Source organism: Rhipicephalus sanguineus, chromosome 4 (assembly GCF_013339695.2).
Source record: "Rhipicephalus sanguineus isolate Rsan-2018 chromosome 4, BIME_Rsan_1.4, whole genome shotgun sequence".
Classification (NCBI taxonomy): Eukaryota; Metazoa; Arthropoda; class Arachnida; order Ixodida; family Ixodidae; genus Rhipicephalus; species Rhipicephalus sanguineus.
In genome coordinates this window covers 7,015,625-7,041,705 of record NC_051179.1, presented here as the reverse complement: position 1 = coordinate 7,041,705, position 26,081 = coordinate 7,015,625, and the positions used below count along the sequence as shown (strand labels likewise).

General features: G+C 48.6%; 1 protein-coding gene across 1 annotated transcript in view; it reads right to left on the bottom strand.

The window, feature by feature from the left end:
• LOC119389333 (pre-mRNA-processing-splicing factor 8) overlaps window positions 1-26,081 on the bottom strand; it is a 619,528-nt gene that overhangs the window by 575,875 nt on the left and 17,572 nt on the right. Inside the window, exon 2 of the mRNA XM_037656539.1 lies at window positions 12,104-12,347. Coding sequence (XP_037512467.1) covers window positions 12,104-12,314 — 211 coding nt within the window. The 5' untranslated portion in view covers window positions 12,315-12,347. The remainder of the gene's footprint in view (window positions 1-12,103; window positions 12,348-26,081) is intronic.

Below are 26,081 nucleotides of genomic sequence, written 5' to 3'. Positions count from 1 at the left end.
TAGTGCTGTGTGTACTGGAAGAACTATTGCCTTAAGTCACAGAGCCCTTTTCAGGCCCTGTGATGCGGGTTTTTCCTTTTTTGGCGCGCTCCAACGAGCTGCGCCGTTCCTTCGGCGCTTGAGACGCCGTTGGACTTGCCGTTGTATCCATCGCCTCGGCAGAGACGCTGGATGCCCGCTCGCGGCTAACGCGCACGGGTGTCAGAGTTTTGGGGCTTTCTGCCTGAACAGAAGGCCCTGGGCCTGCAGATCCGGAGGCCTGCATGCCTGTTGGTTGCGGAGCAGCCCGGGCTGCTTCCGCTGAGGGGGCGGATGGCGCTACCGCCCGTCCACTGTGCGTGGTACGTGCGGCCGCCGCAAACCTTTGTGGCACTGCCCCCTTGCGCGCCACGTCCGCGAATGTAGGACCCTGTGCGAAGGAAAAGCGTTTGCGCGCCTCCTTAAACGAGATATTTTCAGTTACCTTGAGTGTAATTATTTCTTTCTCTTTTTTCCATGAAGGACAGCTACGAGAGTATGCTGGGTGAGCACCTTCGCAGTTTGCACAAAGGGGAGTTTCCACACAGTCGTCTGCAGGGTGATCGTGTGAACTGCACTTGGCACATGTTTGACGGCCGCGGCAGCTCTGAGAGCCGTGACCGAAACGTTGGCACTTAAAGCAACGCCGCGGGTTGGGTATATAAGGTCTGACCTTTAGTTTCAGGTAGCCTGTTTCGAGATATTGTGGTAGGGTGCTTGTCGAAAATGTAATAATCAGGTGTTTTGTCGGGATTTCTTTGTCGTCACGTCTGATTTTAATTCGCTGTACGTGTGTTACATGATGTTCATTCCAGCCCTCAAGGAGCTCACTCTCAGTCAAGTCGAGCAGGTCTTGGTCAGATACTACACCGCCCGTCCTGTCGTTGTGTGTTTCTTTCCTTTGTGTTGTGCTCTTTCGCGGCTAAAAGATGTCACTAAGCAAGTACCAACTAGGCCAACAAACAGTCTTGTTAAAACCTCGGGAACTGTTGAGGGATCGGTGTGGTGTAATAGAGACAGGGGTGCTTCCAAAAGAGGCAAGTTTTGAAAGTTTTTCATACTGGGTCTTACTTTGAACTTCTAGCAAAAGGTCCCCACAAGCCATTCTTGTAGCCTTATAGCCTTGACCGAGTGTATTGGTGAGGCATTTCGATACAACAAAAGGAGAGATGGTTCTTGCGTTCTTGTCGAGTGTTTCGCAGTGTATTACGTGGAAGCGTGGAAAAATTTCTTTGGGTTTGAGCAAGGCATTCAAAGTCTCTTCGGTGCGACCTCTCTTTGTGAGAGGACGATCATTCAGTCGAGGAAATGAGGTTGAGGCCATATATTAAGTATAGTTTCGGCAGCCATGCCAGCCGCCCACCATGGAGCCCAACATGGGGACGCGACAGCACTTATATTGATATAAAGCATGCCTACGCCAGCTGTACACAGCTACTATAACCAAATATAATGCGCCCAAGAGAGGGCATATACACAAGGTTAACCCTCACCGCCAAGAAAAACGGAAGTAAATGGAAGAGAGGAGAGGACAGGAAAGATTAAAAGTGAGAGGGAAAGACGAAGATGAGGGGAGAGAGAGACAGACAGGAAAAGGCGACTGCCAAATTCCCCTGGGTGGGTCAGCCCAGGGGTGCCGTCTACGTGAAGCCGGGGCCAAAGGGGTGTGTTGCCTCTGCCGGGGGGTCTTAAAGGTCCAATCACCCGGCGTCGGCTCAACCCCCAGGATCCCCTTTTCCCCGGACACGGCAAAGCCACGCACGGCTAGGCGTGGGAGGGGGTCGAAACCCCCCCCGTTAGCTCGGGTCCGTGGTGTCGCTATACACCAAACGCCTGCTTCCACAGACGCCCCTGCGGGGTCGGCGAGTGATGTAGCAACCGATGCTTTGCCGGTACTGTAGTGAACTAAAATATATTCTAGTTCACTACAGCCGGTACGTGCGTTGCGGAAGTGGCGGAGGTCCGGAGGACACTCACGCTAATACAGCAGATTTGGTGTGACGTCACTACAACTTTCGTTGCCCATCCTACAGATCTACGTCAGTGTTGGCGCGCTAGCAATGGGTTTCGATCGGGAGAATGGGCATTTAGGTACACTTTGGAAGTGAATTAAAATATATTCTAAACGTTTGCTGTGCCCGACCCTTCGTGTGGAATGTCCTTGCATACAGAGGAAACCCACAACAGGCTTGTTATAGCCTCGAAATTTGATGGCACCACCCCTTTAAGTGCTTCGTAGGCCAGAGCTGTCGATGTACAGGGCATTTGGACCACTGCAAGCTGTGCAAGTGAGTACCAATGTTTGAAAAGTGCACAGCTATAGGCACAAGTGCGAACCAGACTGCATGAGAATTTATCGAAGCTGAGGAGAACTGTGTGGCATCTGTCTCGTTCATCAAAAAGGTAATTTTTTTTAAGCCTTGATGAAATTTTTTAATGTGTCTACAAGACAGCAAGGAGAAGAAGAGTGGTGAAAGAGTCACAAGCACCAACACAGACACGAGCGGAGCTGTCACCAAAGACAAGGACTGGCGCTGCCTCGTGCACCAGGCAGAGGATAGTCGTCTTGCCAGCAAAGCTTTGGTGGTGAGAGTGAAAGACGTCTGGACATCGCCAATGCCCAAGCGAGGCCCCTTGACAGCGTTGTGACCACTCATGGCAAGTAATGGCACAACTGACACAGTCTGGAACTAACAGATCCCTGACACATAGGGAATCTGGAGTGCTGGGTGACTACGCTGGGCCAAACAGTCAAGCAGCATGTTAGGCCCACGTGCCAAATGAACAGTACACTGACCCCAGCACAAGTAGCAAGTGCATCTTGCTTTACCTCCTCCTAACCTTCCGTCATTGTGCACGCCTTGGCCCTTGGCAGATAAAACCGTGGAAGTGAGAATGGTGTCCTCCACATAAACGTAATCACTGCGTCAGGTTCTACTGACACCAGCAGTTGGAGACGTTTTAAGAACTAAGCACATATAGCACACTTTAACACCTCACGAATGCAAGTAAAATGGCAAAACAAAAAGACTGTGGGACACCCTTTGACAATAATGATGATAGGTAAATCATCTCTTGAACTTCCTCCTTTAATAGTAAGACGCAAAATTTTCCGACTCGCCCTGTTCCATAAACTATATCACAACTTTTCCCATCTGCATAGTACACTGTTACTTCCACCTGCTCGAACTTCTTGCCGCCTGTTCAATTCTAACAGCATCCAATGCCTTCACGGTTCGACCCTTACATTTAATAAATCATTTCTTCCCGCAGCCATCGAGGATTGGAATTGCCTTCCGGAATCTATTGCCATTGAAAAAAATTCTGAAAAATTCAAGGAGTCCTTAAGTACGCTCTTTGTTAAATGACTTTAATTATGCATTTTTTGTATTCATGTAATTTTTTTTTCACTATTTCGCCGTTGTATACTACAGATATTGTACTTAATATGTTTTGTGCCCACTAAGGCTTGTATCATGAAGTCCACTTGTTTCGACTTCTCTTTGTCTGTTGTGTTTTTGTTAATTCTAATTTTAGCTCCCTCTTATCATTGCGTTGTACGCCTCTTTTTCAGCAAACACTGGCCAGGAAATAATTTCTCTTGCGTGCCTTGTACTTTCTGTAGCGCTGTTGGGTTTTTTTTTTTTTTTTTTCCTAGGCATTTGCTGAACTATGCCTCATTTCAACCTTGTAACCGTCCCCCCACCCCACCCCCCTTATGTAATGCCCTGTTTAGGGTCCTTAAGGGGGGACATGGGACCCGATAGTGAAATATATTAGTATTAGGCCTAGAGACATGATTTTTTCAGGGAATATTCAGCTTTGTACACTGATTAAAAATATGTAATTACATTTTCTTTACATCAATCCAAAAAAAAGTTACAACTATTCTTATTTTATGAATTTGGGATGTGACTTGCATAAAAAGTAATGCATCAAAAGAGCTAAAATTGAACCTGTATGTTGCTGAATATTCAAATAGTGCAAATATGCAATTTAATGCTAGTATCTAAATTTTACCCAAAGTTATGAAGTTTTTATGTCGCAGTCTCTTAGCTTTGAATTTTCACTGGTGATTTCTGGAAAATTTCAAAATTTTACAATGTCCTTAAACATTTTATCAAGGTTTTCTTGCACACTCCAATTCCCTAGCATTCAAACAAAAAAAAATCAAGAAAATCGAATCAGTATTAGCGACACAGTGCTCATCCCAAAATTCAAAACATGCAAAAATCTGTATTTGAGAAAAACGCAAAAAACTGAAAAAGTTGTGAAAATGAAAATTTCATGCATGAAAGCCACAGCACTTGTGTTCACAATCACTCAGAAAGCCCCTGCGGAGTAGTCTGAAGCAGGCTTTTGCTTGTGCTTCTTCTTTGCGGCTGCCTGGAACGCCGCTGAAGATGCACGTTTCCTCTCTGAGCCGACGGCACGGCGATAGTCTTTCTCAACCACCCGCTGGTTACCTGTGCATGTTTGATCTAGCTGCAGTTCACGCAAAATAAGCGAACTAGATTCCTTGTTCCCGAAGTTGAAACGCATAACAGCATCTGCCACGGCAGTCTCAACGGCAAACAATGACGCGTTCTTGTCCTTCGGTGAGAGGCTCCAAATGACCGAATGCAAGGCCTCATTCGCATTCTGCGTCTTCCCTCTGGTGCATCTCTGCAGGAGCTCCTTGTCGGACAAGCGTTCATAAACAGGACGCAGTGCATTGCTCACAGCCTCTGGCAAATTGTACTTGCTTTTTGGGATGGGCTCATTCCTTGCCATGGCTGCATTATGCTTGCACCAAGACTCGGGGCCGTGTGGACAGAAGCTGTGGTTAGATTTCTCGTCAGTGGATGTCACATGATAATACGTAGCCCACACAGCCTTGTGCATCTCATCCACATTCCCAGAATGGGATTTGAGAGCCCAGCCGTAATAACTCGTCAATTTTGTGATGAGGTCACCCGTGAGGCGGCCCTTGCCACTGATGCGCTCGCTGCTGTCCCCTTTGTGCTTCTGCACGAGGTTCCGAAGCGCAGTCCCCATGCGCTTCTGCACATGGTTCGAGCAGTCTTCTTTTTCAACATTTATGAAGCCGTACACCTTAGCTTCTTTGACAGCACTGTACGACCGGCTGTCACCATCACAAAGCATGGTGGTGTACCTGAGGCCATGAAGCGAAAGGGAGCGCTGAAATAAAATCATTGCTGCCTCTACTTCCATTTGGCCAGCCTTGCATGAGGTATTTTTCTGGCATGAATGTTTGGCTTTCCATTCAGAGTATTCTGGGCTCTCGGGTTTTGGACCACATTCACAGCCGAGGCAAAAATTGGAAAGCACAACATAGTCTAGCACATAACCTGAAAAAACTTCTATCACAGTGGCTATTCCAATGTGAGAGGTGTGTCCTCTTGTGTGCCAGCTTCCATCAAAAGAGACGGCAATATTTCCGGGGTTGCCGAAATTGAGGTCCTTGTAGAGGCTCTTTACCACTGTGGCACACTTAGTCAAATGTTCGGCACAAGCTCTCGTTGCTGCTGGCTGAAGCTTCATTTTCAAGTACTCTTGGTACGTTTTCGTGTGAAGGCCCCGATGTGAAACACCGATAGCGGCAAAGATGTCATTCAGAGCTGCCTGACCATTCCCAGTGCTCTGAACCGCACGCGCCGTGCGAACGTTGATTTCGAACGGGTTGCAGTTACTACTGCCACCAACCCGTCGCGAGCTCCATTTCGAACCAACTTCTCCGCAGTTGCTGCAGTGAAGCTTCAGCTTAACGGCTACGCCGTACTCACGCGCGTCGCGTTCGATGGTCAACTGACCACGGCACACTCGGCAAGCAGAACGTTCGTTTAGTAAACTGTTCACCATGTCGAGGTCAACCATGGTATACGTCGGGGCCGACGAACTTTCGGTGCCGCGCTGACTCGCGAGAACACTCATTTTGCGATCGGTTGCCGAGACCGAGGAAAGTTCCACTGCTTTTTGCTGTGCGCGACGCTCGATGAGTTCCCGGTCAGCCGATGTCAAAAATGTCGCGTCTATCCTCGCAGCTCGATCGCGCATACTTGAAGTACTGCAGGCAGCGGTCGCAGTCGCCGCCACGCTTTCTCCGGCTGCGAGATCTGCTGCAGCAGCATTCTCTGCTGTCGTAATCACAAGCAGCGGCATTGTTTCCTGGCGCCTTGTTGAAGTATCACCGCAATCAGCTGATTCCGACGGCACCGTGGTCGCCGTCGCGATCGCTTGTGTTGCAGCGCCACTTCGTCGCGGAATCCGTTGCGCTCTTCCGCCGAGATCTGCAGATATCTTCGTCGGCAGTCGCGATGATTTATGGCACTCTGAGCGCGTGTCGCCACTGGTAGAAGTTGTAGCGATCGAAGGCTGCCTTTGTGTCGGGCTGCTGCATCGCGGCGTCTGCCGGTCTCCTGTCCCGCTCGGCTCTGCCGACGTAGCCGCCGCTGGCTGCGATGACTCCTTGGGATGCACAGCACATTTTTTCCGTCGCTTGCCGAATTTGTGCAGTGTGCGGAACTTTCGAGCACGGTTCGGCATCTCGATTTCGATCGCAAAACTACAAAACTTCCGAAATGGCAGTGACAACGCGCGTGTTTGCGGCCGCGCGCGCGTGATCTACCAGTGTTGTCAGTCCCCGCGCTCCAATCACAAGCCGCTGTTCACTCACGTGACTGCTATGGACCAATGATACGGCACGGTTTTGTCGCTTGTTTTTGCCTGGTAGCGCAGACTGGCTGCAGCATTGAAGGTTCGTTCCTGGCGGGAAAGCGAGCTCAACAGAAGCTCTTTCAAACGAGACTAAGATGGCCGCGGTCCGATGAGTGGTTAGCGCGATCCGAGCAACGCAAAAGGGGGCTGTTTTCGGCATTTTCGTAAGCGAAACCAAGTGCTGGGATGAATAAACACGACATTTTTTGGCTCAACGACGCGTCATTTCGAGTTCATTTTTTGCTGGCAGGTGCGGGATGATATGAAGAAAACGAAAATCACCAAACTGAAAAATCGATTTTTTTTGGCGTTTTTTCGTCGCCAAGACCAGTGTCCCCCCTTAAGGTTTAATAAATGATGATGATGATGATTATGATGATGATGAGACACAGAAACACATCTCGTAGGCCTTAATATTGCTGACTGTGTGGGCCAAAACAATTTTTAAATGTAAACATTTCGACAGAAGTCTGTCTGGCTGGGTGGAAGAATTAAGAAGTTGAAATACCTCCAGCCACAAATTCTTGGAGGAAACCCGACGTTTCGAGACCGGCTTGGTCTCTTCTTCAGGGGTGACTGTGCTGATCAGGGAGGCTTCGTCGCAGCTTGTTTTTGGCTCCGCCTTTCTCTTTCCCTCACGCTCCGGAGGCCGTGCACGTAGATCGGAGGCATTGTTCCGAGGGACCGGTTCACATTCGCAGGTGTGTTCTGGATGTGCCACGACTCGAGTAAGAGCCTCCTTCCCAGATTCCTTTCCGTTTCTATGATGGAAGCGCCCTCGAAGTCAATTTTGTGGTCGTGCTTCTCGCAATGCTCTGCAAGGGCACTGCGTTGTATTTCCATCTTCCTGACGTCGTTTTTGTGTTGGCGCATTCTTTCCGGGAAGCACTTACTCTCGCCTATGTAGCTCGCTGGACAGTCAGCACATGACACTTTGTAGACCACGCCCTGGTGTTGCTCCCGGGGTGGTCGATCTTTCGGCCGCGGTAGTAAGCGAGCGAGCGTTGAGGCCGGCTTGTGAACCACCGTGACCCCAGCTTTTCCGAGAACCCTGGCGAGCTGTTCGCTAGTTCCCGGAACATACGGGATGACGACTCGTTGGGCTGGTTTCTTCGATACCATTGTATCCGGTGGAGTGGCCAGCGTGGGAGGAGGGTCGCGTGTGTCGTTCACAGATGCGTCTCCGCAGTGGGGAAGCTGATCTCTCGACATGCGACGTGCCACACGGCGGATGAAAGCTGTCGTGTATCCGTTCTTTCTTAACTCGGCCACGACCCTCTCTTCTTCTCTCTTTCTCTCTCCTTCTGATGTGCAGATGGCTCTTGCTCGTGGAAAGAGTGCCGACACCACGGAAGCTTTGTGGGCAGTGGGGTGACTCGAGGTGAAATGCAAATACCTGCCTGTGTGCGTTGGTTTTCTGTACACCGAGAAGGTCATGCGTTCGCCTTGTCGTCGTACTAAAACATCGAGGAACGGTAGCGCTCCGTCTTGTTCTCTTTCCACCGTAAACTGGATTGCTTGGTCGACGGAGTTAAGATGTTCGAGGAAGCTGTCTACCGCTGTCCTCTTTATGATGCAGAAGCAGTCGTTCACATACCTCACAAATACTTTCGGCCTGTCAATAAAGGAACGCAGTGCCGCCTCTTCTACGTGCTCCATTGTGAGGTTCGCAGCTGTAATGGAGACTGCTGCTCCCATCGCGGTCCCGTTTGCCTGTCTGTAGAAGTCCCCGTTGACACTAAAGTATGTTCCCTTGAGGCAGTACTCCAGTAGGCGGCACAGCTCATCGGTGCTCAGGCAGGTTTTTTCACTCAGGAGTTCGTCGTCATTCAAAGCTGCCCGTGCGCAAGACACCGCTAGTGTTATGGGCACGCTGGTGAACAGAGACACGACGTCAAACGAGACGAGGCACTCATCACTGCTCACGGTCACTTCCTTCATGCGCTCCACGAAGTGGCTGGCGCTGCGTATGTGGGTTGGTGTTTTTCCCACGAGCGGCGCCAGAGTCCGGTGGAGATATTGGGACAGCGCACGGAGTGGAGAAGATGTAAAATCCATGATCGGACGGAGCGGGATGGTGGGCTTATGGATCTTTGGAAGCCCGTAAAATCCTGGTGCAGAGCCGTTCCTGCAGGTGAGCTGGAGATAGATGGTTCTTGCCTCTTGGTGTCCTTTGAAGATATCCACCAGAAGCTTGTTCAGTTCCCTTTGGACTCTTGGTGTGGGGTCTTTCGTCAGCTTTTCATAGGCCGGGCTTTGGAGCAAATCCTGAACTTTGTCGTCGTACGCCTCCCTATCAAGCAGGACCATCACGTTGCCTTTGTCGGCCGCGAGGATGACAATCTTCTGATCCTTTCGGAGCGCACGGATCGCATTGCTCTCCTCTCTCGACTGGTTGTGCTCACGGCGTTTTCCTATTTTTGATAGTACACCGATGGCCTTGAGACTGATGTTCTCTCGAATTCCACTGTCGAGTCTCCTGATGCCTTCCTCGGCAGCCGCAATGATCTTTGGTAGTGGCGGACACGTCGTGGTCGTGTTAAAATTGTGTCCCTTTGCCAGCACGTCGTGCTCGGTCGGGGAGAGTTGTCTGGAGGACAAGTTGACGACGAAATTTCCGTTGACCGGACTGCAGTGGCATTTTCCTTGAAGCGTCGCAAGCTTGCCTTTGTGAGCTGCTTGTTGCTTCCAAGCTGTTGTTGCAGCCACATCCCGCGCGAATTCTTCCAACGACGGAAAGATGTTGGGCAGTCGATGTTGTAGCTGTCGTCGAAGGAAGAACAGGTCTAATTCCTTCTTCTTGATCACGTTGTGGCACTCATGGATTCGGGCTTTGAGCAGGCGTCGTTCAGCTTGTGCGACGATCTTGTTGCCCTCCGCCGTGTGCACCATGCGTTTAAGTTGAAGGCTTTGCGGTATTGCGTTCATCTCCCGGCAGGTCTTCGAGAAGTTGAGATGAGTCCGATAGGTCGTGATGCCTCGTGCTACGTTCACGTAACGCTTTGCGAGAAGAGCCGCCTCTTGACCAAAGTCAGTGCTTAAAGACTTAAGTGTAAACATTTCGACAGAAGTCTGTCTGGCTGGGTGGAAGAATTAAGAAGTTGAAATACCTCCAGCCACAAATTCTTGGAGGAAACCCGACGTTTCGAGACCGGCTTGGTCTCTTCTTCAGAGGTGACTGTGCTGATCAGGGAGGCTTCGTCGCGGCTTGTTTTTGGCTCCGCCTTTCTCTCTCCCTCACGTTCCGGAGGCCGTGCACGTATATCGGATGCATTGTTCCGAGGGACCGGTTCACATTCGCAGCATTCGCAGGTGTGTTCTGGATGTGCCACGACTCGAGTAAGAGCCTCCTTCCCAGATTCCTTTCCGTTTCTATGATGGGGAGGCGTACGACGACAAAGTTCAGGATTTGCTCCAAAGCCCGGCCTATGAAAAGCTGACGAAAGACCCCACACCAAAAGTCCAAAGGGAACTGAACAAGCTTCTGGCGGATATCTTCAAAGGACACCAAGAGGCAAGAACCATCTATCTCCAGCTCATCTGCAGGAACGGCTCTGCACCAGGATTTTACGGGCTTCCAAAGATCCATAAGCCCACCATCCCGCTCCGTCCGATCATGGATTTTACATCTTCTCCACTCCGTGCGCTGTCCCAATATCTCCACCGGACTCTGGCGCCGCTCGTGGGAAAAACACCAACCCACATACGCAACGCCAGCCACTTCGTGGAGCGCATGAAGGAAGTGACCGTGAGCAGTGATGAGTGCCTCGTCTCGTTCGACGTCGTGTCCCTGTTCACCAGCGTGCCCATAACACTAGCGGTGTCTTGCGCACGGGCAGCTTTGAATGACGACGAACTCCTGAGTGAAAAAACCTGCCTGAGCACCGATGAGCTGTGCCGCCTACTGGAGTACTGCCTCAAGGGAACATACTTTAGTGTCAACGGGGACTTCTACATTACTTCGACTGGGTAGCGCAAAAACACGGAACAAAAGATAGAGACGTAGACAGCACAAGCGCTAACTTCAAACCACGTTTATTTTGGAACACGCAAGAATATATACACCACTAATCACAACGATATCAACTATCGGCTCATAATACAACTCTTTAGACTAACAAAAAAACCATTCGTACTACTGCGCAGAATACCACATGCGTCGGACGGCGAACACACCCCAAAAAAACAACAAAAGATTCACTCATTTAGAAAAACAAAAAGTTTCATACACTCTTTTCGATTCCACGCGCGACATTCCACGCGCGACAGGTACTGACGCGATATTAGGACGCTACACTAAGGAATGATAGTTCCTTATCGTGTAGGTGTACAGACGGCTGGCTTACGCACGAGGTGCCTTGCCTCTGGATGATGCAAGCCTCAGTTATCTCACGAGTTAATTGTACCTTGTGACGAAATAAAACGGAGGTTAGTTCAAACTGCGGATCGCACCCACACTGACGGCAATGTAAGGCCAAATTTGACGACGGGGCACATCTTAAGGAGCTGTGGTGCTCGCGCAGACGGATGTTCAGGCAGCGGCCAGTCTGGCCCACGTACGTTTTGCCACACAATTTTATGGTCAAACAATTTTATGGTCAAAATAGAGCGCAGGTACCATTCCTGGATATGAATAAAGATCTCGAAGGCCATGCTTTTGCATGCTAGAACCGGGAACACGTCACGGTTGCCTCCTGCACCACTGTTCATGCGGCTAATGACATGGTCAAACAGGGTCAAGCTGAATGAAAAGGATGGACACTCTGGCCCCAAGACGAGCTCGGAGTGCACTTTCCAACATGCCTACCCCATGAGAACCGTTCCTCAGTTGCAACATACCAGCTAGGAAAATGCAGCTCTAGCGCATAGTTTCACTGGTTTTTATTTTAACTAGCAGGCATACCTGACATCACCAACAAAATGCACTAACACCATATTACGCACATAATGACCTTCTAAGGACCATGCATGAGTAGAACTGTTTTAGCAAAGCAGGTTATAACAAGCACAATAACTTCAAGGTATCTATACATGGCTGCTGTTTTGCTTATTGCTCAGTGGAACAGCGTTATTGCACACAAATTGCGGCCGCTCCTTTCGTTCAATGCTGTTTTATTTTCATATGTATTGCCTACCCTGCTAGGACCTCGAGTCGGCACTATGAACTAAAATATTAAGATAATAATAAAAGCCAAGGAACTGCGTCTGAGACAGCACTCCTGCTGTTGCTTCAGAAGTGCTTAAAATGTAGCGGGCAATTGGCAATTCCTGATATAACTATGAGCCCGTAAACACTGTTCTCTCGTTGGAAGCACTGCCAGCTCAGTTTCCCACAATCATGGCAAATTAATACATGCTTGTCAAGCACCTTTCTCCTGAAGCTTCTCCTCAGAGATGGCTTCTTGCTGACGCTGCTGCTGCTGCTGCTGAAGCTGCTGCTGCTGCTGCAGGTGCTGCTGCTGCTGCTGCTGCATCTGTGCATGCACTTGGGCAGCCAGCTGAGCGGCCATGGCCTGCTGCTGGGCCAGCACACCCATCACGTATGGCTGGCCCAGCATGTACGGAGGTAGTCCCGCCATCGCTTCTTGCTGGGGGGCAACCACTCAATCACACTGCACCAAGGAAAAATAAACTTTCAACGAAATGCAAACCTGCTTATTAAGGTGTTCTTAGAACTGCAAAACAGGGTCCAAAAGTCAAATTTAAGAAAAAAGCATTCTAGGCACACTAGTGTCCACAAGCAGCTGCTCTGAAATTGCTAACACTGATTTCAAATGGAACATGATACAACATTCACTTTCAAGACACTATGGGAGTCACAAAATGCGCAACAACAGGCCAACCGGTCAATCGCTGCCATCCTAGGCCTATTTTCAAGCTGTTTTCTTTTGTGTGTGTGTGCGTGTGCATTTTCCAGCGTTTGAAGATGGCATTGCTTCCACAGAATGGTCACTATTGGAATTCTTTCCCTAAGGGTGGTTTCAGAACACTGATGGGCCAGAATGTGCCCACAGGTTGGGCCCCTTATTTAGACCCTCACATTAACTGACATAACCACTGCGACCTTTTTTTCTATTTTTGTTTCGGGTTTGCCACTGTTATTGCTGCTTTGCGAATGTAGTCTTTGTATGCATTCGCTAGTGGTTGTATGGCTGACACACAGTTTTCTCACTGTGTGCGGGCATGTCTGGAGACCCTCACATTAACTGACATAACCACTGCGACCTTTTTTTCTATTTTTGTTTCGGGTTTGCCACTGTTATTGCTGCTTTGCGAATGTAGTCTGTATGCATTCGCTAGTGGTTGTATGGCTGACACACAGTTTTCTCACTGTGTGCGGGCATGTCTGGAGACGCTCATCTAATAAAGAAGACATGTAAAACTCACAAAAAGAACTAGACTGTCCACGGTGGGCATGGCTAAATGCGAACGGACATGCTGCTGAATCTGCCTTTGCATCCAGAGTGGCTCAGTCTTCAAGAACCTGGGTCTAGCTGCAGTATATTTAGCTTCACCAGACCACTGGCCAGCGCTTCCAAAGGTATCCAGAACCACATTGATGCTGGGACTGCCACGCAAACGCCTCCTTTATGATAACTATGCCTGTCAAAGAGCCCCTCCTTTCTGTCTTCCTTTCTCATTTACCAGTGCTTGCCGCTCGTGGCGCTGCCAGCTAACACTAGCGTGAGGCATCCCGCTCCGTCCATACCACCGATGCACAGGCTTGCAGAACTCATTTGCGGGAGATAGGCAAGGAAATTTTCATACTCTGGTGTTGGCGTGCACAAGAAGGTGTTATGAAGTGTGCTTCAGCTTTGTGTACAGACAGCGTTCATCAAGAGGCACTGTTGTGTGACTATGTGCATATCTGACAGGGTTCGTACAGGTTTCAAAGGGGAAAATTCAAGGATATTCAAGGACTTTCAAAGCCCTATAGGAGGATTTTCAAGGCCCTCTTCAAGAGGTAATTTTTTTCCCCATGTCGAAGATCTTGAAACAGTGCTCTCAAAAGGTCTGACATTTATTGCACAAAGAAAAATGCATGTCACAATACAAATTGACTAGTACGAGAAGTGGGATATGAAGACGTTCAAAGTCCAGGGAATTTCTGTGTCAGTAGAAGCATCATGTAAGCTTGGTGACTGCAATGGAGACGCTGTAGTGGACTGCTCTGTCGCAACAGGCGTCAGGTAGCTTTTCAACACACCGCTTCCCCGATCTTCATTGCGCCAATATGCTTGGCACTTTTCGTGTGACTTTTTACATCAGATTCACCCCTGGCAGTGACACCAAAAGTTTTGCCACAAAGCTTGTACCTATCCCAATGTGGATTCGTCGTGTCAGGTGCAATCCAGTGCTTGTAGTTGTCATGATGGCGCCACGTAGTCTCAAATTTGCTTTTTCCGGGCATTGTTTCACATATCAACACATCACTTGCACCCCTTGCACTGACACGTAGAAGGCACGCTCATTCCAAAAAGCGCTGGTAGCACAAGGACACAACTAGGTTAAAGCCCACGCACAAACGCGGATGCCGCGTGGAACTAGTTGGACAGAGACAATCATACAATGGACATGCGAGAGCGATGGGGCGACTGCACTCGCAGCCGACACTACTTCCGCCAGGGTGATGTTTTAAGTCACTGACACGAAGTCTACGGTGAACACTGCCTCCGAGACTCGCACCAAATCCAATGTTGCCAGCTGTCTAACGAGAGTCTCCTAAATAGGTATAAAAATTGGTACGGTTTCTTGGCCGCATTTGAGAACTCACAAACGTTCAGCAACGAAAACCGTTTCCATGAGGAAAAATAGCAATTCAAATTGAGCATTCAACAAACTCAAGGCTTTTCAGGGACTGGTCCGAAATTAAGGGTTTTTAAGGGCCTTGAAAACAGACTTTCGATTTTCAGGGTATTCAAGGGTTTCAAGGACCTGTGCGCACCCTGAAATTTTATCAATGCAAGAAAGAAGAGCACCAGAGTATTATTCTACGAGATTCGTGCCGACCTTGAGCCAACAATGGCTAATGGTGACCTCGTGAAACAAACGGGAGCTGAGCACCACATCAAATTACTCCGTTGTTTGCAGTAAGCACTTCCTTGCTGCTGAATTCAGAGACCAGAATTGGACAACAATCACTAGTTGTTGTGCAACCAGCATAAGCACCAAAAGGCCAACATGCTCAAATGCAGCTCTTACATTGAGAAATGGTTCGGGCATTGCTTCGAGTGACACAGTACCCACAGCAGCTGAGCTGGTGCATACCGAAGCATTAAGTTGCAGAACTGACATTTCCAGCCAAGAAATTGTATGTAGGGCCGTATTCACAAACCAACCTTACCTTAACGCTATAAGGCGGCCTTTTGTAAGGAAGGGAAAAGTGTAAGGATAAGAAAAGGTCACAGTGCGTTTCATAAACTCGCCTTATTCGGTTTTAAGGCAGCTTTACGGAAGGCGGCCTTGTCGTCATAACGAACGAGCATGGGAGCGAGGCTATGAACTTTTACTGGCTTATTGTTGGTTTATTAGCAAGAAATAAAAGCTCTATGCTCCTCAAAACAATAATACAAATGCAGGAACGCATGACCGTGCAAGTTTCGGTAAGAAAGCGCGCTGTCTTACTGCGCCGTTTGCTCCTTTTCTTTGTTAACGTTTTACCGTTGTCATAGCAACCGGCGGCTCGCGTAGACGCGCCGCCACATGCGGAGGCAGACGCGCCGGTCCACGAAGCGCTGGTTTCTACGAGGGCACCGACATGCGCGTGAATTGCGAGCGGTTTTTCTCCGTCTGCCTGCGTGTGTGGCTGTTTTCGTCGGTCATACGCTTGTTATTGAGCGCGACAGAAAGATGAAAATTGAATTTCACTGAAGATCCAGCGCTTGTAATCGACTTGAAAGCATCGCATTGTGATAGCCCGCGGTGTTAGTGAAGGACAACGCGAGAAAGTGGGAGCAGCTCAAAGCAGCAAGAGCGACCTGCGCACCGAGCACCGAGCAGCTGCAAGCTACGTGAGTGCAAAAATGGGTAAAAAATATCCCATCCTGCAGTGAAACACGTTCACTTCGCCGCCATACCCGCACAGATTTTTTTCACACGTTTAATAATGCGAGGCAGTATGGCTAGGTTATGTCCACCAAGTCACCATTGACAATTTGAAAAGTGCCTGCGCCGTAGAAACATAGCGCCACCAGCAGCTGAAGAAGTGGTGGCACGGGAAAACCGACGTTGTTGGGGCTCGTTTGCAGCGGCAAGCTCGGGAACATGAAGTGCTCGCTTCAAGAAGCAGAATCTGCTCAGCAACACACCGTCGCTGAACACTTCCATGGAATTTGGACGGTTCCCAAGCACTCGCAGCGTTAATTGCACATATGAAGGCCGGGAGCGTACGTCACCTTTACTTTAATGATTTTGTAAAGTTTCTTGCGTAATCAGCCATAGCGCGCCTCATAAGTGGCGCCTTAAGGTACCTGCCGGGCTACCTTATCAAACGCCACCTTTTCACGGCGATAAGGTCAAGGAAAGGTTGGATTGCGGCATAAGGTTTGTTTATGAAACGCGTTAAGGTGCCGAAAAGGTAAGGAGGGCAAAAGATAAGGATAAGGTTGGTTTGTGAATACGGGCCGTATTGGTTTGTGAATACAGGCCGTAGTCTTTCTTGAAACGTCTCAAGCGGTTTGTCAGCATCATGCTGCTTCACAAAAAGTCAATTTCCAAACTACTAGAAACCAGTGGGTAATGTACTGCTGACATGCTTGCAGATGTCCCCATTTTGATGAGCATGAATCAAGAGCCAGACCATACTAAGGTGCTCCTTCAGCTCTTGTGCCACAAATTCATCAGGCCACTGCTCAATAAGCGTACTTTTAATATCACAGACAAGCATTCAGTTCCCAAGTTGTATGTAAAGAAACCATTATCATGAAAGCTGCAAAAAATTGTATTATGCCAAATGAACTGTAGCAGTCTTGACATGGCGAGATAAGTACGGCACACAAACATTCCATTGTTAAATGTATAACGTGGATGTTGTTCACCTCTAACGAAATTAAGGTCGTGAGAACAAAATCTCACAACGGGACCAATGGCTATGTCATGCCTGTCTCGCATGAAACCCGCACCATATAAGCACTGCAGCAGTGCTTCGTTAGCATACTTGACGAAATAAATAAAATATAAATACAGTACATTATGCAACTTTATAATCAGCGTGAGTAGCACAACTCAGGCATGGCGCGTACGTTTCACAAGCCTTGTCGCAACGGCATTGCGTCCGCTGTTAGCGCCGTTCCTCAAGCGGCATACGAACCGAGGTGTCCGTGGCGGCCCCATTGGGTGGCACCAGAATTGACAGGCATAGTTTTTATAAAGGAGGCATTGGCCGAGCATGCAAGATATGCGCTCAAGTTGTGTGCAATAAAACGAAAGTTAAAGCTGCTGGATGTCGGTGAGCGATTGCAAGGAAAAAAGCACAAAATGTATCCTTGGGGCCTTAGCCATGACAAACACATTCTTTGGGCTCGTGCCTTGCCCCAAGTTCAGCCTAAAAAGTAAATAATAATAATTTCTGGGTTATTACGTGCAAAAATCACAATATGATAATGTGGCATGCCATAGTATAGTGCTACGAGAATTTCAACCACCTGGAATTCTTTAACATGCACTCACACTGCATGGTACGAGAGCCTCTAATGGCAGTCGCATCGAAATGTATTCACCACAGACAGGATCGAACCCTTCGGATCAGCAGCTGAGCACTGTAATAACTGCACCACCCTGGTGGCTGGCACAAAAAGTGACCTTCTTGAAAGCAGAGGGTACGCGCTGTTCAAAGCACCTGCTTCCTTGTCACAAATGTGACTTGCATGTAGTGTTTCTCATCTACAAAAGTAACTGGTGATAGCAGTGCTAAGATCACGCCTTTTCAAGTGAAAGTGTGCACAAACAAGGAGGCCATCAATAGCGTCGACAAGGGAGCAATGGCAGTTGCGGCATCCACAGCCTGATAAAGCAACACCCAAATTTCGAGATGCTGGGCAATGGGATAGTGCTTAACGGGAAGGTAAAGGAACTCTGCAACACTTTTCGAACGTAGTCGTTAGCGCCTGTATGCAGACGGCAGTCACCTGGGCAATGCAACAATGCCACCATTACTAGACTGCAAGGTCAGACACCGGGGGCAAGCTGACGCTGGGAGAAGACAGCCGATGGCGGCATGCCGGCGTGTTAACGGGAAACTCTCCCAAGTGTGCGCTACCGTGGAAGGACTCGGAGGTCACCCCACCGCTCCGACAGAGCCCTTTCCACGTGGCTGCAGCCACATGGACGCTAGGAATAGGCGTGCCAAGGTCGGCAAGACCACGTGACTGCAAGTGGGGAAAGTGGGTGCTGAGGAAGAGACTAAAAAGCTTCACCGTGGGAAGAAGGGCAGTCTAGTCTGAGCGGTGTTACTGCTAGGCAGTGCTCGGCTCTCCCGAGGTTGGACGATGTCCAAAGTAGCCGACCAGAATTTGTAAATACCTTGTAAATATGTTTCTTTTGTAACCTTTGCTGTATATAAAACTATTTGCTCCACAATCACCAAGCCTCTGCTCGCTAGTCGCTGCAAGGACAGTCTCTGACAGGGCACCTTCAGTGTAAAAACTTCACTAGCCTGGTGGCCAGCCTCTGGCTGAATCGCAGATCCACGGATCACGGGTGAAGAACCAACTTTACTGGTGGCAGTGGTGGGATCCCCTCAACCATCTTGTGATGGCGAAGGGATTGAACAGGCGGTGAAGAAGAGGCAACGCTTTGGCAGCGAGTCAGGACTGTGTGTCAAGTACTTGGCGCGGGCGGAGAGAAATCAGCAGTATCGGCAAAGCAGTACGGCACGAGGACCAGGGTCCTAAGGACGCCAGGAGACAGCCATAGGAGTCTGCTGGCCAGCAGCTTCAAGTCATCCACTGGGCGCCGGCGGGGGGAAGCAGAGTGCAACAGCAAGACCAGCGCGTTAGGAGGACTGGAGCTACGCTGGTCGTATCGAAGGGTGAGTACTCTTCTTCATCTGCCTGGGCCAGTGCACTGTGTTCGGATTAGGCTAGGTAGGCGTTTACATGGAAACATTGTTCGCCTATGTAAATCCAGATACACAAACAACCAGCGGTATGGACGATTCTAGGGACAACGAGGCGGTCGGAAACGTGTCCGTCGTTCCAGAAGAGTCAGGAAGCCATTCGGAAGTGGAATTGCTCAGAATGAAAATTAAGCTAAGAGAGTTAGAACCAGCAATCGCAAGAGAACAACAGCGTGGCTCCGGGCTGAGTTCACGCGTTGACAGGGGGCAGGAGAACTTAAGTGAGCTGCGACACTTCTCAAAGCTTATTAGCAGGGTGCTGCCAAAGTTCCCGACGGAAGGGGAGGTCCCAGTATTGTTTGAGGCTGCAGAGAGTGCACTGGAGGGGTACGAAGTTCCAAAAGCTTGGTGGGCCCAAATTATTTTTCCAATCCTATTTTTGTCAACACGCTTGGCACCACCTCAGCATAGGGACTGCGAAATGCTCAAGGGCACACTGCTCAAGGAAATGAAGCTTTCCGCCGGGGAATACCTGCTGTGGTTCCAAGGGGCGAAGAAACGGGCGGCAGAAGGGTGCTGGGCATTCATGACAAGGCTTCAGAGCTACAGTAGACTCCCGTTAAGACGAACTCGAAGGGGCCGCGGTCATCTGTTCGTCTTATCAGGAGTTCGGCTTATCAGAAGTGCCCCTAAAAAGAGACATGGTAACATGCCAAGTGCATCCAAATATGTTACTTGAAAACACTGAATGGAGTAGGCCTACAATGGTGGCAAAAAGACAAGAAAAAGCATTTATTTGGCTCATCTAGATAAAAACTATGCCTTCAAGCAGAGTACTTACACGAATCGTACGAGCACCTGATTTCGCGGGTTCAAAAAAAAAAAAAAATCATGTACATACTGCTACCACATTTTAATGATAAAACTGTAGCACGCTCCTATGTTGACGATTACAAAAAGAGAGAGAGAAGCACAATTTTCCTTCAAAGAATGTAAAATTTATTGTCCTGGCAGTTCGTTTTCTTCTGTGAGCCTGTTTTGCTGGCTCTAAGATCACTTCTGGATGGGCCTCGGTCGCGTGCTGTTGCCTTGACAAAGTCATTATACGCCGAGTTGCTTAAGAAAGTCTGCAAGGTTTTCTTCGAGGTCCGGATATTTTGCCGTTTTCGGCCCGTAGTAACTTTTCCTGAACGACGTGCAGCTGAAGGTATCCCATCGGGCTACTCACGGTCACAAGCCTCGCCACGAAAAAGACACAACGCAGCTATATTCACTGTGCAAAATAGCCTTCCCTTGTTGTGCGCTTCCATAATCAAAATGGCTGATCACAGTTTGCACTTCACTGGGAACAGATACAACGCACACAGGAACACAGGTCCTATGCGAACCAACGCGAATTGACCACAAAATACATGTGCTCGGCCGCCATTGTGTGATGGCGATGACAATGCACCTGACCCCTCTGACGAGAGTGCGCCGCGATCGTGGTTTTGGTTTCGTACTCGATTGTAATGCACAGACCATTTTTGTTCCTGTTGTCGCTTTCTTTTTTTTTTTCCCCCACTCCCCTTGCGTTTGCCCCTCTGACCACGGCGGAGGGGCCCCAAGCTCTTGTGTTCTTCTGTTCTCCTTTGTACTCCAGCTGGGAAACTGAAGAACGGGAGGGGAATACAATGGCTTGGGGGTCCAAGTTGTAAATCCCCCTACTCTTTTTGTTGCTTTCTTTGCCGATAAAGCCCGCACCTCCCCCACCCACAGGCTAGGGGTGAGGGGGATGCCGGCTTTATCCGCTGACCGTTCTTTTTCCTTTATCTCGCGCCCTCCGCGTCGCGATTTGCTTCGCGTCTTTGCTCCCGAAAGCGCTTTTTTTTTCTTTTGTGCTTTTTCTGGGTCGCCTGAATGCCCAACCAAGACTGCAGTGTTCGTTTCGCAGAATCACCAGCGTTGTTGACCACCGCGAGAGTTCGTCTTAACAGAAGAATACACTTGGGCGGTTCGTCTTAAGCGAATTTTTTTTGCATTGAGTCTATGGGGAACCAAACAACCGGTCCTGTGTTGTTCGGCATAAGCGAGAGTTCGTCTTAACCGAGTTCGTCTTAACGGGAGTTCACTGTATTTGCATTTTTACATGGAGGCGAGAGGCGTGAATACCTTTGAGGAGCTGCTCAGAACTGTTTACCGCAGACCAGATGAAAGACGGCTTGTCAGATGCTGCCTTAAAGTATGTAACGCTTCAGGAGGGAGGGTGCTGGCGCAAGGCCCAAGAAATCGTAGCCTTAATCATAACATTTGAGGAAGCAGAAGGCCAAAACAGTGGTTGCAAAAGGTCGGAACGCAACATCGTAGAGACGATGACCACGGGCCCACAGGATCAGGCTAAACCACCAGCGCGGGAGTCCACAAAGGCACGACTTGCTTCTTATGTGGGGTGCATGGGCACTTGAAGGCGGATTGCTCGCGAGCGGAAAACCGTGATGCCACGAAGTCCGGCTCTCAGGAAAGGATCGGTTTGTCCGCATGCGTATCGATGACGGCGATAGTTGTCGGACGGCGTGGAACACGAACCTATCACATTATGTTGCCTTTGAGACGTTGAGGTTTGCGCCATCCTTGATGCGGGTAATGTCTGGGAGAGTGTAGTCCCGCCGGAGCTTGCGCAGCCACACGGGTCAGTTAAAGTGGTCTCCGCGTTCGGAGAACAGGTACAGGCAAAGCTGACTATGCTACCACTAGCGCTCACACGTGGCACGGGAGTCTTCGCGGATAATAAGGAAACAGTGCCAGTATTGCGCGCACTGACAAACTAATGGCACGCACTGACTGTTTGTTGTCCGAGAAAGCGTGGAAGTTGCTTAAGGGGGGACATGGCTTGTGGAGATAACTGCTGTATTTTATGTCCAAACCTGATGAAACTAAATAGACTTGTTTAGTTTTGCAAGCTGACTGCAAATATGCAGTAATTTTTTTTGTAGGTAAAGTGGTTTATGAAATGCACAAAACTGCCTATCCATTGTTTCCGGAGACAATAGGAAAAAAAGAACGGTCAGCAGTAAGTGCATGCCATGTTATCAGGCAGCCAGATACTACAATATGCAATAAGTTCAATGCTGCAAACAATTTTCAGATCGAATCACTTGTCATTCTGCAGATGATCAAAATTCAATGTTTGTACTGTGACTACCCTAAAGAAAAAACAAAATCTAATTTTAAAATCCTATGAGCAGAAAATGAGAACTCTGCTCTCACCACTTTGTGATCACAGCTTGGGCTTTATGTTAAAAATGTAATTACAACTCTAGCTGTTCTAGATCATGAGTTATCACTCCAACAAGCTAAATAAGTGACTGAAAAACATTTAACGTTCAGCTCGTATTTGCTGCACGGATCTAAACCGCGGATGAAATACTGATATTATAAGACTTACGTTAGGCTTTGCATGCGAAAGAATAGCTGTAGATCTCAATAATGTAATACACAACTTTTTTTCTTTGATAATTTTTTGGTCTCCACAAGCCATGTCCCCTTAAAGAGGCGGCCAGAGTGAAGCAACAGACCGTGCACGCTACACAGTTTGATAGGCGGGCAAAGCCGCAGAGTGTTCAGGTGAGCGAGGCAGTGTTAGCATTCAACAAACAGTGCTCAGGAAAAATGTTTCCTAAGCGGAAGGGACTGGGTAGGGTCTAAGCCAAACACTGCTGGCGATGTAGACGGGGCAAAGATAACACGATGCTCGCTCGCAGTCCAGGGCTAGAATGTTGCTGTACACCACAGAAGGGGTAGTGCTCATGTCAACGCGGGTGCGATGATGCACGTGCCAAATGCGTGTTAGTACACGAGTAACAGTGCCAGGCAGTCGGTGGGAGAGGAGTGCACCAGCAGTGATGGAAACTAAATCTGTTTGTGCACATGTTGTGCACATGCTGTGCACGTCTCCGAAACAGTGTCACCCACAAACTGTGAGGTGAAAGTGTGGCTGTGGCTGTGCATGTGTTTCGCGCTGCGAAGGGCCATTAACCCTTAGCCGAGCACAGAGGGCAAAAAGGGACACTAAAGGCAAATAATTTATGCCCGAATGAAAGCTCAATGTATGATGTCTAAAACGGCAATATTATCAACAGCAGCGCCCTACTTAACAAGAAATTAAGCTAAATGTATCACACAATGAGCGCCACGAGCGGGACATTTTGGAAATGACCCTGATGACGTGAGAGAGTCCGACTACAATTAATCACTCGTAATCAAACTAGCTGCAATAAAAAAAGAACCTTCCATGCATCAAGAGAAGTAATAAAATTCTCCTTGTTCGTTTCTGTTTGATTCATGGAATAAAGAACCTCTTTGGCGTTGCCGTGGGGAACAGCGCGTGTGGTTCAAAGGTTCCGTTTTCGCCGAACTGCGCTTCGCCCGGCGCCCTGCTTCGCTCACGCGGTCGCGTCTCAGGGGTAGTTTCGGTATCGCATACTGCCACATGTGTTTTGCGCGCTCATGAAAGTCGCTCTGACAGAAAATTGGACAAAATGCCGCATGCATGTGATGTTGCCGGATGCCCGAATGGTGCACGCTGCCAGTGCACGCTGCCGCGCAGTAAAGGCGGGCAACGTTGGGCATGGCAACAGTGACGTGAGAAAGACTGCTTTCAGTTGGGTGAAGTGTGCAAACGTGATGCGGACCATTAAAACGTGATTTTATTTCAAAATAAGCACTTCCTTGGCACAAAAGTAGCACTACGAGGTTTCTGGACCACTGTTTCAACAATCAACGTCAACTTAATATTTGCCTTTAGTGTCCCTTTAAGGTTTCACAAATCTTTTTTTTTTTGTCGTTTTTCCCATAACACGCCCCCTTATGTGAATCTTAAGGGGGACACTGCTGTTAAAAATTTTTCTTTATTTCTTGATCGATTTCGATGAAACTTGGTGACTTTACGTATGTTTGTGTGCTGATTTCAAATATGCAATTACTTTTCTGGTATAATGTGTAGTTTTTAAAATACAGAATATTTCATGCGCCTTTTGGGGAGCAAGATTATTTCTAAACTGAGTGTGTTACAAAAGAAATAAGCATACCACAATAATCTGCAATCAGAACTGTGTGCAGTGCAACGAAAATGGATGTTCTTAACCCATCTGAACAAACGTAAGTTATGGTATGTTGAACATTTGCGAGTGAATCAATTTCAAGCTGGAATTTCACTCGTGAATGTTCAACATATCATAACTTTTGTTCTAATGGGTTTAGAACATCCATTTTTGTTGCACTGCACACATCCTGATTCCAGATTATTGTGATATGCTGATTTACTTTGTATCTCAGTTTTTAAAAAATATCGCTCCCCAAAAGGCACACGAAATATCTTGTATTTTAAAAATTGCACCTCATACTAGAAAAATAATTGCATATTTGAAATTAGCGCACAAATATACATAAACCCAGGAAGTTTCACCAAAATCTATCAAGAAATAAAAAAACTTTTTTCAAGTGCCATGTCCCCCGGCGATTTTTCGAGGTCAGTGGATCTCAATAAAATTCGCTGGGTACGTTCCTTTTCACGTTTCCATTATTTATGCCAAATTATAAGCTGGAGACATGCGCAGATTCATTACAAATGAATTTTATTGATTGCCCTGACTCTCCCCACCTCGCTTCCCAGAATAAAGGCAACATTGTGTGCGTGACGTCATTTTTGTTAAAGCGGAAGTGACGGAACCGAGGGGCCCCTAGAGCGTCTGCTATCCGCAAGGCAACAATCGCGTGTGTTTGGCGAGCACTTCGTTGGCTGGGCATGTGAATTTCAGTTCCTTGCGGTAATGGATGCGATGGGTGGCAAGTGGTGTTGCGTTGTGGGCTGCACACGATTCCCCGTTGGCAATCACAAAACACTCGCACCTAACGATTACCCTGCGTCTTTGTATTAGAGCTAGCAATGCCGGTTTATCACACGGAAAGTGCGGTAATACCATACCGGCTAAAGAGTGCACAGGCGTGTACATTACCGTACGGAAACACTTTCCATAATGTATACAGGTGCGAATCAACGTAGCCTAATCTAGTAACGTTGGTGCGAAAAGGTGGCTCGTACTTGGCTCATTAAATTCCTTCGGTCCTACCAATGCGACGGTGAACGCCGCTATTGCCAAACTTATGCACACTTCCCATAGCAATACTAAAAAAAGCTTTAGTTAGTCCGCAAACTTCTCAACGTTAGCATTTTACCCGATCGCAGCCCCACAAACTTGAGCCGCCTGGACAGGTGGCACCATCTGGTGGTGGAATGCGCAACCAGTAAAGCAAAGAACTAAAGAGGTGTGTCCACTTCATCGAAGAGGAATGGAATGGCGATTTTAGTTGGCCTACAAATGCGTCTGAATCGCAGCTGCCATTTTCCGACAGCTCCGAGGAGCTTGTGCACGTAGCACGGACAGTCACACACAAGATATATTTCCGATGGAGTCACCTTTCCCCTGAGCGTCTGCTCTTTGCCGCTTTCGCAGCTTTCGTACTACGCACTGGCGGGACCGGCATGCCTTGCATGATTTCCGGTTTTTACCGACTTATACGTCAAGCGAAGAAAGTATGCTCGGTTGGGTTTTGGTTTCGGTGCCGCGCTTTTTTGCTTATTTAAAATTATTCTCCAATTTGCCGAGTATTTCTGCCGTCGGGCCCGTGACAGGAGCATCTCAAGAACATAAGAGCACCATTACTTCGACATGGCCAAAAAATCGCCGGAGTTGGCCTTTAAGAGGGGCATGTAAGGTTCGCAGAAACCAGCGAGCCGGGGGAGGCTGTTTGCGCCTGTATGCCTGCAACGTCACCCGCGCCAACAGAGAGAAGGCACGGGGGTCGCAGACGGCGGCTGCCTGGGCAATAGACTTCCAGGGCTCAAGTTTGCGCAGCGCCGTCCACCGCCCCAGCGGAGAGAGCGGAAACCTCCGGTAGCTCGGACGGGTCGCTCTTGCTTGGTTTTCCCATTGCGTGTGCGGAGAACGTGCTCCCCGGGGCTTTTATCTCGCATTTGTCACGCTATGGGTGCCGTTCCTTCGTCGTACTCGAAAGCAGGCATGCAGTCCTGCTGCATTGTGAACTGTCACAAAAGTTTAAAAATGACGAACAGCCGAAAACTGCCCGTCTAGTTCCACCGTTTCCAACGCAAGCAGTACGAGGAGCAGAGGCGTCAAGAGTGGATTATGGCAGTTCGCCGCGATGCTTTCGTGGTCTTCTCACCTTGAAGCAATTTAAATCGTACACAGTATTACGAACTATTAACGGGGAGAAACGTGATGATCGTGCTCAT